Source organism: Lepidochelys kempii, chromosome 5, assembly GCF_965140265.1.
Source record: "Lepidochelys kempii isolate rLepKem1 chromosome 5, rLepKem1.hap2, whole genome shotgun sequence".
NCBI lineage: Eukaryota > Metazoa > Chordata > Testudines > Cheloniidae > Lepidochelys > Lepidochelys kempii.
In genome coordinates this window covers 41,597,168-41,613,258 of record NC_133260.1, presented here as the reverse complement: position 1 = coordinate 41,613,258, position 16,091 = coordinate 41,597,168, and the positions used below count along the sequence as shown (strand labels likewise).

Sequence of the window (16,091 nt, the reverse complement as noted above, 5' to 3'; positions counted from 1 at the left end):
ACCATAAGAACAGTAGAACAATAGAATAGACTACCTCAGGAGGTTTTGGAAGCTCCTTCACTAGAGATTTTCAAAAGGAGGCTGGAGAGCCATCTACCTTGGCTGGTTTAGCCACAACAAATCCTGCCTCTTGGCAAGGGGTTAGACTAGATGACCCTTGTGGTCCCTTCTAACCCTATTATTCTAAGTTACATGCTGGGAACTTGACTCAGCTTCCAGAGATCACTGGGTGAGCTATTTCTATCCCACCACAGGAGAAAACTTCCCAAAAGGCATCACGCTAGAATAGTGGTTCTCAACAATGGCTCCAGGTCCCGCTGCAGGGACCTGAGCAGGTTTCAGGGGGTCTGCCAAGCAGGGCCAGCATTAGACTCGCTGGGGCCCAGGGCAGAAAGCTGAAAAGCCACCACATGGGGCTGAAGCCGAAGCCTGAACAACCTAGCTTTGCAGGTCTTCTGGGGCATGGGGCCCGAGGCAATTGCCCTGTGTGCTACCCCCTAACGCTGGCCCTAGCTTTTATATGCAGAAAACCAACTGTTTTGGCACAAGTAGGTTGTAGTTTTTATAGCATGGGAGAAGGGGCTCAGAAAGAAAAATGTTGAGAACCCCTGAGCTAGACGGTAGCGGTTTGCAGGCTGGGATACCTATCCTCGGTGTAGGCACTTTGCATCGACCCGAACGCTCCTGGGGAGTATGCGCAGCGCCGAAGCAAGCGGCCAAGCCTGCAGGTACAGGAGCTACCTGCTGACGGAGGCCACTGTACGCTAACCAGGTGCAAGTACTTGTCCAGGGTGGGGACAGGTACTTGTACCTGGGTGCTGTTTTAGGGTCATAGACACCACGTGACCTTTTGTCTCTCCATGGTATAATAAAAGAGCTAATATAGATTCAATTGAAAACCTTCTTGCTCGCTAACGTAACTCGCACCTGCCCAGGTGTGTAGCACAGGGGCGCGGGAACCATTTTTATAACGGGGGTGCGGATGATGGTCAGCGGAGCTGCCCCTCTCGCTCCTGGCTCCCTTCGCCCTTCCCAGCCTCACACGCTGGTCCCTCGCCCCCATCCCACCTCACGCGTCCCCGGCGCGCCCGGGGCGGGGCTCACCTTGCCGTTGGTCGGAGGCTCCTGGATGTAGATGTTGCTCATGCTGGCGGCGGGGGTGGGCTAGGGCTGAGGAGAGGGGGCGCCGCGAGGACGGACCCGGCTCCGCTTTCGCTCCAGTCCCGGCGCTGCGGAAGCCCCAACTAGCCCCGCCAACCTCCCGCCATGTTGGACTCCGGGATCCGGCGCTGCGGCGCGGGGGGAGGCAGCCGGGACGGGAGGCCGAGCGCGGAGCCGCCGGACAATCGCTGAGAAACGCGCCGCCTCCGTCGCGCCTCCTAATCCTGATGCTGACCCGGCTCCTCCGCTTCGCTCCGTCGCCGGGGTGATTTCACTCACCCCTCTTCTCCCTGTCTAATGGTGCGGCCCGGAGTGCGCTGCCCAAAGGCGTCCGGCCGGGAAGCGCCACCGCCTGTGTTCGGCTCAGCTCGGGGAGACGCTGCTGGGCCCTTGGCTCCATGGCGCTGCCAGGTGAGGGGCCCGTCCTGGCGGGGGGAGCGGGCGCCCGAGGAGACCCTTGAGACACCTGGCGCGGGAGGCAAGGAAGGGAGCCTGGCTGCCCGGGGCCGTCGGCTCCCCGCAGTGGCAGTGCGGGCGCCCCATAGTGAAACATCCGGTCGCCCTTACTTGAAGGGGGCAGGACCCCTCCTGGGAGAGTGAGTAAAGAGCAGAGGGCGGAGGGGAAGGTGCCCCGCTCAGGCCAGGTGGGAGACCAGGCCAGGTCAGGTGGGGCAATCCCACAAAACGGTGCCCAGGGTGAGAACACAAAGTGAAGCTTTAAAAGAGCCAGAAAGTGGGGTCCCATACGAATGGGGACCGCGTATCAGCCTGGAGGAGAAGTGGTCACAAAACAAAACAGACTGAAGGAAAGAAACCCAGATTTCATGGTGTGGAAAAGTGGTTTTTATACTGATAGGTTAAGGTCAGAAAGGCTCATCATGATCATCTAGTCTGGCATGCACATTGCAAGCTACAGAATCTCACCCGCCCACTCCTGTAATAAACCCATAATCTGGCTAAATTACTGAACCCCTTGAATCATGATTTAAAGACTTCAAATTACAAAGAATCCACCATTTATAGTAGTGTGGCCCTACAAGTGGCCTGAGCCCTATGCTGCAGAGGAAGGTGAAAATCTGCAGTCTGGTGTCACAGAAACCTCCTTTCTGATCGCAAATATGGCAACCCGTTAGACCCTGAGTGTGTTCATGAAACACACCAGCTAGATAACTGGGGGGGGGGGAAATATGCTTTAGTAACTCACAGCCCTCCCCATCTAATGGCCAATCTCTGGCTACTGGAGTGGAGATATTTGCTACTAGGAGTTGTAGATGGGCCACATGCCATTGTAGGCAATTTCATCATAGCATCCCCTCCATAAACTTATCAAGCTGTGTCTTGAAACCTTGCCTTCACTGCTTCCCTTGGAAAGCTATTCCAGAACCTCATTCTGATAGTTAGAAATCTTTGTTTAATTTCAAGCCTAAACTGGTTGATGGACAGATTATAGCCATTTGTTCTTGTATCATCATTAGCTCCTAATTTAAATAGTTCCTCTCCCTTTTTATTCCTCTGATGTGTTTATAGAGAGCAGTTGTATCTCCCCTCAGCCTTCATTTGGTTAGGCTAAACAAGTCAAGCTCCTTAAGAGTCTGTCTATGCAGCAAAGTATGTCCGTGCCAGCTGACTGAGGCTGCAAGGCTGTTTCATTGCTGTGTAGGTTTCTGGGCTCGGTCTGGAGCCCAGGTTCTAGGGCCCTGCAGGGCGGGAGGGTCCCAGAGCTTGGGCACCAGCCCAAGCCCAGAAGTCTGCACAGCAATGTAACAGTCCCACAGCCCAAACCCCCGAGCCCAAATTGGCTGTCGTGGGTCAGCCAGGGTTTTGGTTTTTTTTTGCTATGTGGACGTACCCTAAGTCTCCCCTTGGAAAGTATGTTCTTTGTTCCTCTGATCACCGTAGCAGCCTTTTTCCGCCCCTGTTCTGGTTTGAATTCATCTTTCTTAAGTATTACAGATGAGCTCTCACCAGTGGTTTGTAACTAGGTAATAACATTTCCTTATATCTACTGTAAATACCTTACCTGATGCATCCTGGGATTGCATTAGCTTTTTTGATGGCCACATCACATTGGTGGCTTATGGTCATCCTGTAACTGACCAAAACTCCAAGGTCGCTTTCCTCCTCTGTCATTTCCAACTGATATGTCCCCGGCTTATAGAAAAAAATCTTGTTGTTAGTTCCTAGGTGCATGAGCTTGCACTTTGCACTATTAAATTTCATCCTGTTGCTATTGTTACACAGGGTTTTCAGAACCCAAAGCAGTGATAACTTAACTGTTTCTTTGCAGGCGGTATCAGGAATAAATCAATGGGGACACAGCTCCTCCATCTGATCAATGATTGGCACAAACAAGAGTGTTTTTACCTAAAACTGCTTTTTTTATTAGGTCTCAAGCACATGTGCATGCACACACATGCTGTAGCAGTAGCTTCAGACCATACTAAACCTTTATATTTACCAAAGTTTAAGATGGTTTTGAGGAATCAACAGCCAGCCTTCCTGGGGCCCTTCTTCCATCTAGCTGCTGGAGATCTTAGGTGTCAGATCCTTGCCCAAAGAAAAAGCTTCCTCAGACTGATCCAAAGCATATTCTTTCACCTAATATTTTATAGCTAACTTTAAACAAAGCACATAACTTACAGTGACTCCTAGTGGGTCACCATAGTAACCCCTAAAGGGTCACCAATTCTCATAATTTCAGCAAACTACTCATTATCTCGTATCAAAGCATTTCTAGTCATAACAATAAAACGTACATGTCAGAGGCACTTAAAACCAAGGTCAGCTGTCCAAACATTCCTTCTATTTTCACTAACTCCCTGTTCCATCCTCCCATTCTTATTAGTAGAACTGCAAACATGCAGCTGCACGTCTTTGCCTCTCAGGGCCAAAATTATTCCTAGCTATGCCATGTGGGGTTTGTTTTTTCAGCTAGCAGTGACTGAACATACAAGATGGCTGATGGCAGTATTGTCAGATTCTGGGGTTACTGAAGGAATGTCAAATTCTGGGTAACACTGTTACTCCAGTTTCAAGATCAACCACCCTTCTTGTATGATGTTCCAGTGCTCCTCCATATTGGCAGTATCTCCCAACTTTGTGTCATCTGGAAATTTTATTAGCGCGCTCCCATTTTTTGTGCCAAGGTCATTAATAAAAATGTTGAATAAGATTGGTGTCAAGACTGATCCCTGAGGAACTCCACTAGTAACCTTCCCGCAGCCTGACAGTTCTTTTTTGCTATGGCCAGTTGTAGTCTCCCCTTTAACCAGTTCCTTATGCGTCTTTCAATTCTCATATTAATTCCTATCTTCTCCAGTCATGAGTTTCAAAAAGAGAGACAGGCAGACACAGCATTTGGCTTCTTGGATGATCTTTCTTGATCATAGGCAAGGGAAGGAGATAATTCCGTACTAATTCTGCTGGGTCTCTCTGCATCACCACCAAATACACCGGACCCTCGGTAGAACGCGGGGTTCGGGATCCATGCATGGTACCGCGTTAACGCAGGGACCGTGCTATAGCAGGGGCCACGTTACCATGGATACCAATTTAAATATTTAAATTTGGGATCCATCACCGCGACCACGCTATATGCGAATCCGTGCTCTAGCGAGGGTCTGCTGTACTCCTATTACAGCCCAGTAAGTGTGGGGATGAACAGAAATATCCTGAAATGACTACAGTCCTTTCTCTCAAACCGAATCCAAAGGTTTGTTATGGGCAACTGTTTCTCCACCTCCATAGCCTCTGTCTGCAGTCAGTGTCTCACAAGGTTCAGTTATTTTTCTCACCTTATTCTATGTCTGTGAAACCATTGGGAATGCTGGTGACAATGTACAGGCTGAATTGCCAACAGTATATAGACGATACCCAGCTCTGCCTCTGCTTAATGTAGAGCATAAATAGCTCTGTATCCAAGCTTTCTCAGTATGGAAATAAAATTAGCTCTTAGTAGAAGAGCAGTTGAATAAAGGTGAAAGCTGAAACTCTTGGATGCAAGCTATCTGGACCTACTAATTTAAAAATGTCTGACTTTAATAGCTGCCGTCTAACATCCTCATGAGAGATCTTTATGGAAAGAGTGTAATCATCATATGAGATGACTAAATCATCTGGCTTATCCCCAAATACAGAAAAGAAATATTTGTCGAACAGTTTTGCCTTTTCTGCGTTATTATAATAATTCCACCAATTCCATTTAGTAATGGTCCAAAACCATTATTAGGGTTCTTTATGTTCTTATATACCTTTTAAAAACTCGTCCTTTTTGTACTTAACTCTGCTGGACTTAGATTTCTCCTTGTGTCCATTTGCTTCCCTTATCAATTGTCTACAATTCATAGCTTCTGATTTATATTCATTATTGCTAACTTCCCCTTTCTTTCATTTGTTATATATTGTTTTATCATCATTATTATTATTATTATTATTATTTTCTGTAGCCCCCTTCACTTCCCCTTTAAGCCAGGTCAGTTTTTTAACCAGTACAGTTTTTCTGGATTGTGTTATTGTGCCTTTTGGGGCATCTGGTAAAGTGTTCTTTAAAAATTCCCAAATACCATTCACATTTTTGTGATTAAATTCTTCCTCCCAGCTGATATGGCTCATAATTGTTTTCAGTTTTGTGAAATTTTCCTTTTTAAAGCACCAAGTGCATATATTACTGGTTTGGACTTTATTCTGCCTGCATGTAACAAATGTGATCAGATCATAATCACTTGTACCTAAGCTACCACTAATTTTTAGTTCTGTGATGAATTCCTCTTCATCTGTAAAGAGGAGATCTAATGTAGAATTTGCCCATGTTGAATGCAATACTTTTTGAGTTAGGAAATTGTCATCTAGAATATTTAGAAATTCTGAGGATGTGTTAATACTGACAGCGTGTGCCCTCTGTATGTCACTCAAACTTAAGGCCCCCATGATCATACAACTTTTTTTCCTAGATATTATAGATATGTATTTAACAAGCAGGTCACCCTCTTCCTTAGTGTGATTTGGTGGTCTGTAGCAGACACTAACTAAAAGCACAAAATGAGGGTATATTTAGGACATTGACTCTGAATGCTTATGGATCACTTTCTTCTGAGTTCTCATTGTCTTGGAAACAGATAATGTCATTTTTGACAGAGTGCCACTACTCTTTCCCTTTTACCCGCTTGATATTTCTTAAATAAATTATAACCATTGATATTTGCAGTCCAATTATGCAAATATTCCCATCAGGTTTCTGGCACCAACTGGATCAAATTTTTGCTCATAAATGAGCAATTTCAGGTTCCTAGCATTGGCGTATACATAATTAAAGATTTTTTTTTCTCTTCTTGTCCTTTGGTTCCTTGATTATTTGTGTTCACAGCATATCAGATTTGTACTAAATGAATGCCCATTTCTTCCCTCTTCTTGTTCTCTCCTTTTGTTATTAGTTTAACGCCCCCCCTAACTACTGTAGCCAGCCTGTCCCTGAGAAAAATGGTTCCCTTTCTACTGAGATGAAGGCAATCCAAACTGTACAGCCAATTCTCCCCATAAGTGGACCAATATTCCACAAAGTCAAAACCCTACACTCCCACCACTTACCTAGCCAGAGGTTCACTTTCAGAATCTTTTGACTTCTTGGAGATCCTCCATGTCCTTTGGTGAAGGAAGACGGAAGATCACTTGGACATTCTCCTTCTTCAGCTCCGTTCTGAGTTCCCTGAAGTCCTCTATTATCTGTGAGAGATTGCACAGTACAGTGGCATTAGGGCTGATGTAGACTATCACCAGTGGATCCTTATCCACCAACTTCAGAAGCCTATCCAATCTTAGTGTGACATGATATTTCTTGGCTCTGGGAAAGCAGCATGCCGTCTTTTGTCTGTCAGTCCTTGGCAGAATGTCCTTTCTGTTCTTCTTGTTGTAGAATCCCCACAAACATCATCAATCTTCCTTGGCCAGTTGAAGATCTCCTTGTGGGCAAGCTTGATTTTGTTACAGGTTGGGCCAAGCTCACATCCACAGGTGTGTCCTGTACATCTCTCTGTTCCATAGACCAGCCAGATCTTCAGAGAGATCTTCCACAGTTTCCACATTAAGGACCTGGTATCAATGGGAAACTTCTAGCTGTGTGGAATTCCTCCTAGGTCCACTTCTCTCTGGTGGCTGCAGCCTACCCATCTTTGTCGGTCTCCAACTGTGTAGAAAGCCACCTTGACTTCTGCCTTTGGTCATTAAGAACTGCTATGCCTTGCTGACTTCCTCTCTCTGACTCTTTGGTGGCCAGTTTGTCTCTTCCAGGAAGCTGAGGTACTGATGTTTCCTGAACTTAGTTGTCTAGGAACTCCTCAGCTTCTCTGATTCTCAGTAGTATCTCTACTTGCCCTTCTAATATAATATTTTTTTTCTCCAGCATGGCCACCAACTTGCACTTCATGCACAAGAAGTTCCAGCTTCAGGCAGGAAAGAAAATATGGCACATCCATTGTAGGTTACCCCCACTGTTCTGGCTACCCTGGTTACCCTGGCCACTGCGCAATCAAATATAGATCTGGACCTGGAAGGAAATTCTCTGTCCCCCTCTGAACTCCTCCCAAAACCATCATGTTAGCTACCTCTGTTCACAGCTCTTGAGTTCACCTAGCAAGTGACTTTTTATACCAAGTCTCCCTGCTTAGCTCAGCTCAGCCGCACCCATCGCTACCAGGGAGTATTTAACTACTGAGACATCAAACAGCAGGGCTGATCAAAGGTAAAAGGGTCAGAGCCACATGGCCCTTACCAAGACATCAGCAAACAGAGCTGTCTCAGCTGATTACTCAGGGGCCCATGGCCAGCGGCCAGCAATGCAGCCCATACACAAAGAACAAACAAGGATGAGAGACTGCCGCCTCCTCAGCAGTCTGTTCCCTCTCTGCCATCCCTAAGTCCTGTGGTCTTGCAGCTTGCTGCATCTCACCATCCTTCCAGGCAAGTGTCGCACTTCTGAAGACCTCAACTAGTGCACTGAAGTGGGAATCCTCCTGCTGAATTTAGGGAGTCTGAAAAAGATGTGTGTTAGGGAGGAAATGAGACTGGCAGAAAACTCTGCTTCATAATATGTATGTGTCCTGTATTGCATAACTTGTCAGTGTCCTTTAATACACTGGGAAATTAGCTTTCTAGAACTCTTACATGTGGGTTTGATGGGTCCTTGGTGTTCTGCAGAGCTTTCTGAAGACAATGAGCATTCCCACAAGCCAAAGATAGCTTGATAGGAGCTGATGTACTATTTTGAAGTTCCCATTTAAAATCTGGTTATTTTTATTTTATTATTTTTATGATGTAATATCATTAATCTCTTGTCCTGTTAACTTAGAATTAGTTAAAGGATCTAATTCAGCCTCAAACCTCATGTACCAATTTTGAGGCCACTATTTATTTTTCCATGGGGGGGGGGGGGAAGTAGGAGGGGAATTTAAGGGGGAGAATCAGTTTACAGTTGCAACCTTAACTATGAAGTGCCAGCAGCTGCTCCATAATGAAGTCATGTCATGTCAGTGTAAGCAAAGAAGAAACGGGCTGTCGGCTTGTTTACTGTAAGATCCTTGGGACAAAGGGGCTATCTTTCTGTTCTGTATTTGAAAAGCACCTAATACGGTGAAGTCCTGGTCCATGACTAGGGCTCCTAGACACTAGGGTAATATTAGTGATATATAATAATAAAATGCGGGAGAGGTTGTTTTTTAATGTCAAGAATTTTGTATATGTAATTGCAACTTAAGTCTGCAGAAGTATTCTGTTATTAATAAAGAGCCTTGAATCTCTTCTGGTGGATTTTCAACTCAAGCAGCCACAACAAAAGAATCAGAAAAATACACAAATTATATTATTATGCAACTTTAACATCACTTTCAGAAGGCTAAATTCTTCAGATTTTTTTGTACAGAATATCCTATCGTAGGAAGAATTCTCAGTGTCTGATTTCTGACTTTACCTGAAGTGTGCTTGTTTCTACCCTCTTTAATTTTTTTACATCCTAGCTTATTGCTTTACAAAGGATATAGCATATTCTACTGTAGTACCACTAATGAAACTATTTCTGAGTTACTAAATTAAGATATCAAAAACAAAATATTAAAAGTAGGGCTGTCGATTAATTGCAGTTAATGCACGTGATTAACTCAAAAAAATTAATCGCGATTAAAAGAAATTATCATAGTTTTAATCTCACTGTTAATAGAATACCAATTGAAATTTATTACATATTTTGGATGTTTTTCTATATTTTCAAATATATTGATTTCAATTACAACAAAGTGTACAGAGCTCACTTTTTATTATTTTTTCTATTACAAATATTTGCTCTGTAAAAATGATAAACAAAAGAAATACTATTTTTCAATTCACCTCATACAAGTACTGTAATGCAATCTGTTTATCATGAGAATATAGCTTACAAATGTAGATTTTTGTTGTTGTTGTTTTTACATAACTGCACTCAAAAACAAAACAATGAAAAACTTCAGAGTCTACAATCCACTCAGTCCTACTTCTTGTTCAGCCAATCACTACGACAAACAAGTTAGTTTATGTTTATAGGGGATAATGCTGCCTGCTTCTTATTTACAATGTCATCTGAAAGGGAAAACAGGCTTTCACATGGCACTTTTGTAGCTGGCATTGCAAGGTATTTACGTGCCAGGTATGCTAACCATTTGTATGCCCCCTTCATGCTTCAGCCACCTTTCCAGAGGACATACTTCCATGCTGAAGGTGCTCGTTAAAAAAATCTGTTAATTACATTTGTGACTGAACTCCTTGGGGGAGAATTGTATGTCTCCTGCTCTATTTTACCTGCATTCTGCCATATATTTCATGTTATAGGAGTCTCGGATGATGACCCAGCACATGTTGTTAGTTTTAAGAACACTTTCACTGCAGATTTGACAAAACGCAAAGAAGGTAGCAATGTGAAATTTCTAAAGATAGCTACAGCACTTGACCTAAAATTTAAGACTCTGAAGTGCCTTCCAAAATCTGAGAAAGATGAGGTGAGGAGCATGCTTTCAGAAGTCTTAAAAGAGCAACACTCCAATGCGGAAACTACAGAACCCGAACAACCAAAAAAGAAAATCAACCTTCTGCTGGTGGCATCTGAGTCAGATGATGAAAATGAACATGCATTGGTCCGCACTGCTATGGATCGTTATCGAGCAGAACCCATCAACAGCATGGATGCATGTCCTCTGGAATGATGGTCGAAGCATGAAGGGACATATGAATCTTTAGAGCATCTGGCACGTAAATATCTTGCTACACGGATTACGACCGTGCCCTGTGAACTCCTGTTCTCATTTTCAGGTGACATTGTAAACAAGCCGGCAGCATTATCTCCTGCAAATGTAAACAAACTTGTTTGTCTGAGCTGTTTGCTGAACAAGAAGTAGGACTGAGTGGATTTGTAGGCTCTAAAGTTTTACATTGTTTTATTTTTGCATGCAGTTTTGGGTTTTTTTGTACATAATTCTACATTTGTAAGTTCAATTTAAAGAGATTGCACTACAGTACTAGTATTAGGTGAACTGAAAAATACAATTTCTTTTGTTTTTTACAGTGCACATATTTGTAATCAAATATAAAGTGAGCACTGTACACTTTGTATTATGTGTTATAATTGAAATAAGTATATTTGAAAATGTAGAAAACATCCAAAAATATTTAAATAAATGGTATTCTGTTATTGTTTAACATTGCGATGAATTATTTTAATCACTTGATAGCTTAGGGAAATCCCATGGGTAAGCAGGTACAGAACTCAAAACCTGGTATATGGAGTAAAAATTTGCTTTTAATTAGGGCTATTTCCCTTTTTTATTTGTTGTTCCTGGTTTAGTTTGTGTATTTCTCTCCTTGGATCCAAATTCCATCTTCTTAACAATTCTCTTCTAGAACTTTTTTTAGACTTTCCAGTGAAAACTCTGTAGGAGGAAGGAAAAGCAGGTAGGAAAGCATTTTTATTTTGAGTTTCTGTAACTTTGGTATTATTTTGTCTCAAGTGTGTTTTAGAGGCAATTCTCTTCTGATTTGTTAAGAGGAAAGGAGAGATTCTCTAATAAAGCTGACAAGCTTTTTGTACCAATTATATCTAATAAAATTTCAGATCTCTTTTTATATACGAAAACATGCTCACATTAAGTATCCAACAAAAGAGTTAAGATCATTTCAGTAGCATTTTTGAACATTGTTTATAAACTAATTTCTCAATTCAGAGATTGTCTCAATGGTCCTTGACAGAATTAGTTAGTAATAGTATTGTTCTTGGTACAATGTGTAGTTTATTGTCTATTTTTGTCTATAAACTAGAATATCTGCAGGTTACAGTACAAACAATGAATACTGCTCAAATGAATATATTATTGGACGGATTTTGTATTTTTTCTCTTTTTTGATGACTAAATATCTTTTCAAGTCTAAATATCAAACCTCATTATGTTGTACTCACATAGAGAAAGCACATAGACCTTAGACTGAAAGGAACCTGGAATTAATAAACAAATTACTTAATGAAGTACTGTTTCTCTATTTTCAGTCCCTCTAATGGGATATACTTGAATAAAAAAACCTAAGTGCAATGCCAAATTCAACCAGCGGGCATCATCTTTATATTCTTGAGATATAATCAGTTTGGGTAGAATCGGTTTTGGCCTATGCCCTGGCTTTGATCAATATGTATGACTTCAGTTGGTGTCAGTGGAAAATGTGTTACACATACTTTTTGAGGGTGCATTTAATAAATTAAATGAATGGAAATTTAAGACGTTGAATGGAAATTTTCATCCGCTGTTTTTTTTTACACTAGGCACCTGTTCAGTTGGAGCTGAATAGAAACCACAAACAGTAATTAATGTCATTCAGAATTGAACCACTTCACTAGTGAAGTGGCATCCTTAGAACTGAAAGGTTCTATATCTCTAGCTTTGGCAGAATTTTGAATTTTTTTAAAATAGTTTCTACAGGTATTGATGTTTCGTGGGTTTTTTAAAGCAATTTTTCTGTTTTCATTGACTTAAATTTTAAAGTGGTGGGAAATTATGGGGATCAGACCATTTTTTTAATAACAGTAGGCATTGAGATTCAGAAAGTTAAAGCTTTATAACTGTAAAAACACAAATTGTCAACATCACTTGCCAAAATATACAAAGTAAATAGCCTTAAATCAAATTCTAGTAAGCTGTCAGGCAGCATTTTTCTTTGCCTGTCTGCAAATTTCAGCTGTTATAAATGGAAATATTTTTCATCAGCTTGTGTATAATGAAATTGATGTTGACCAATAAAATCTGATCCTTCCAAACCTGTTTCTGTTTCTAGTCCCCTGAGATGTTCAGTGTCCATTGTGGTTTAACTTAACATAGATATCTACCAAATCTGTAAGAAGGGATTTGTGATGCAACAGCTTCTTTAGAGCCAGTGTAATTGTTCTTATAGATTCTTTATTGTGCCAATAATTCTTGTGTTAGTAACAGCTTTGTAGGCCTATTCCCTAACATAATAGGACTTTAAATCTGCAGAAGTATCATTATGGTGCCCTATGTCAATTCAATGTCAAATTAATCCTCTAAAAACTGTTTTGAGTCAGAATTGAATTGCCCCTGTTAAAATAGAAATCCTGAAAAAACAAAGTGGTGCCATTATAATGGGGTGAGGGAGTGGTGTTAGGAGGAAAGCTTGGGAACAAATGGTACATGTTCAGTTTTTTTCTTAGAAAATATGACCACCTTCCTGTGGAAGGAGTTGTTCAGCTAATACACTCCAGATATTGGACAGGATATCTCTCAGGGCTTGTCTACACTGCAACATTGCCGACAAAACTTTCGTCTTTCATGGGTACTTAAAAAAGCCCCCCCTCCCCGCGAAAGACAAAAGTTTTGCTGACGCAAGTTGCAGTGAGAAGTGAGTTTTAGCCCGCAAAAGCTTATGCCCAAATAAATTTGTTAGTCTCTAAGGTGCCACAAGGACTCCTTGTTGTTTTCGCTGATACAGACTAACATGGCCACCACTCTGAAATATGTCAGTTCAGTTACCTCATGAAAATACTGAGGGCTTGTCTACGCTACGCAGCTTTTGCGACAAGGCTGTGTCGACACAGCCTTGTCACTAAAAGTCAGTGTGTATGAACGCTCTCTGTCAATATTTTGTCTGCACTTTTGCTGACAAAATGCTTCCAGCCCCGCAAGTGGTGTTAGCTTTGTCGTCAGGAGATGCCGACAAAGCCGCTTTCACACTGCAACCTGCGTCGGTGTAGGTGAAGTCCTGCTGTATAAGCTGGTGTTATGCTGGGAGGAAGTGTGAAGGTTCAGTAGTGTAACTGACAACTGTATAAGTTATGATAACAGAATGTTGTACTTCTGAAGTTGGCATAAGTTCTCTGGAGAGAAGACTCAATGTAACCCATGCTGACCATGTCTCCATATATAGAGGTTTATGAGTTGTGTATTGTCTGTGAACTAAGGGACCTAGTCTCTTTTAGTTCGAGCAGTAGAGTTTTTTTATGCTTTTAGATTCTGAGATTCTATGTTCAGTCCATGCAGATGTGTATGAAAACTTGAATTATTATGCATCTTTAATGCTTAGGTTGAGCTTTCCTGGCCAGGGGGAATGTGTAACCCATGCTAACAGATAACACAGCTTTTATTTTGATACAACATTCCTAGTTGAATTGTTCATAAGGACTGAATCCCAGAAGGCTGGATCCTCAATCTGGAGCCATTATTTGCTTGAACTAAAGGAGTAGAGACCAGATTTTTAAAGGTAATTAGGCATCTAACTTGCATAGATATCAAACTACCTTTAAAAATCTGTCCGTAGTTCCATTAGCTGAAAGCCAGTAGCAGACTCCTAAACCCCTATGAACTGATTGCTGTAGTGGAACCCATGTGCCGACATATGGTATAAGTAAGACATAAGTAATATATTTATTAGAGATGGTGGTTCAGGACACACTGAAGAGTGTTTTCAACAACACCATAGGTGAATGTGAAAGTGGGAAGGAATGCCAGAGACTTTTTTTCTTTCTACTCCCCACTCCTCTTTTCATGCTTTGAAGAATTTAGGTGGGTGGAGTATGTCCTGAGGCAATCTTAACTATAAGGGCTTTTTTTTTTTTTTTATTAATTTTTTTTTTCTCCTTCTGTCTGTATACTCCATTCTTCACTTCCGGTGTTTTTGTTGTTTGCCCCTCATCACCACTGTTTCAGAACCCATTTAATCCTAGCATTGAACTGATATGAATATAAAGGTATGTCTACACTGCAATGAAAAGTCCACAGCTGGCCTGTGCCAGCTGACTTGGGCTCTCTGGGTTGGGGCTTCAGGGCTGTTTAATTGCAAAGTAGACTTCTGGGACCTTCCCAACTCTCAGGGTCCCAGAGCTTGGGCTCCAGCCTGAGCCCTCAAGGCTACATGGTAGTAAAAACAGCCCTTCAGCCGGAGCCCCACGAGCCTGGCATGGGCCAGCCGCGGGTGTCTAATTGCAGTGTAGATATATCATAAAAGGTTCCTATCCCTGTTCCCCAAAATCTGCCCTCTTTTCTCATCTCCAGCCCCAATCGATCTTTTCTCCCAGTCTTCCCCCATCTTCATTCTCTGCATTTTTCTCCCTCCAATTCTTACACCTACAAGTTCTTCTTGCAGCACTCTACTTCTTCTCTCCCTCACTTCTCTTGTCCTCCTGATGAGACCCAGAGTGGATTGAAAGTAGTTTGTCGTTTCTCAGTGGGTGTGGATGGTCACAACTATTTGATGTAACTTTAAATATTCTATTCCCCCGATAGTTCATAATTTAATACAATACTGATGTGTAAAAATTCATCTTACAGATTCAAATAATAAAGTCTTCTTTAGCATATACATCATTAATGTATGAGTATGTTGAAAGAATTCATAAGTACATCTGTGGGACAGAGTTAAGTTTGTTTATTGGAATGCAAAAGGTGAATTTTCACACATAAGTATTGTAGTTAAACAAATGTATGAACTATCGGGAGAATGGGAAGTTAATTTAAATTTTCTTAAACTAGTTCTCACCATATTCTTTTAGCTTGGGGGAAGTAATTTTAATTTTCTCAAATATATTCATTAAAAAGGATTACTTGTTAATTCCATAAGATGGTGTTGTGGAGGATTCTTGCCTCCACCCCTGATGTAGTTAGTAGCACCTTAACAAGTTATAATAACATAAGGAGATATATTATGGATATAGTAATACACAATTCAACAGGTAATACTCTGCTTTAATCTTCCAAAGTTATTTTAAAATTTATTTGTAGGGCTAGCTGTTGCTAAGGTATTGATTTACTGACTACTTACTTTTTTACAATTTGTGTTAGGACTGTCAAGTGATTAAAAAAAAATTAATCGCAATTTGTTGCGCAGTTAAACAATAATAGAATACCATTTATTTAAATATTTTGGGATGTTTTCTACATTTTCAAATATATTGATTTCAATTTATAACACATAATACAAAGTGTACAGTGCTCACTTTATATTCGATTACAAATATTTGCACTGTAAAAAACAAAAGAAATTGTATTTTTCAGTTCACCTAATATAAGTACTTTAGTGCAGTCTCTTTATCATGAAAGTTGAACTTACAAATGTAGAATTATGCACAAAAAAAACTGCACTCAAAAATAAAACAATGTAAAACTTTAGAGCCTACAAATCCACTCAGTCCTACTTCTTGTTCAGCCAATCGCTCAGACAAACAAGTTTGTTTACATTTGCAGGAGATAATGCTGCCGGCTTGTTTACAATGTCACCTGAAAATGAGAACAGGAGTTCACAGGGCATGGTTGTAATCCGTATCGCAAGATATTACGTGCCAGATGCACTAAAGATTCATATGTTCATATTCATGCTTCAACTACTATTCCAGAGGACATGCATCCATGCTGATGATAGGTTCT

General features: G+C 41.4%; 2 protein-coding genes across 5 annotated transcripts in view; one reads left to right on the top strand and one right to left on the bottom strand.

The window, feature by feature from the left end:
- CWC27 (CWC27 spliceosome associated cyclophilin) overlaps positions 1–1,426 on the bottom strand; it is a 229,388-nt gene extending 227,962 nt beyond the window's left edge. The window contains exon 1 of one of the 4 annotated variants that reach the window (XM_073344054.1): positions 1,105–1,426. Coding sequence is in view for 1 of the 4 variants with exons in the window: in XM_073344052.1 (XP_073200153.1) it covers positions 1,105–1,146 (42 nt within the window). In the remaining 3 variants the exon portion in view is untranslated. The remainder of the gene's footprint in view (positions 1–1,104) is intronic. The other 3 variants (XM_073344053.1, XM_073344051.1, XM_073344052.1) reach the window with 3 other exon arrangements.
- Positions 1,427–1,467: 41 nt separating this feature from the next.
- Positions 1,468–16,091, top strand: part of SREK1IP1 (SREK1 interacting protein 1) — a 33,019-nt gene continuing 18,395 nt past the window's right edge. The window contains exon 1 of the mRNA XM_073344055.1: positions 1,468–1,572. Coding sequence (XP_073200156.1) covers positions 1,560–1,572 — 13 coding nt within the window. The 5' untranslated portion in view covers positions 1,468–1,559. The remainder of the gene's footprint in view (positions 1,573–16,091) is intronic.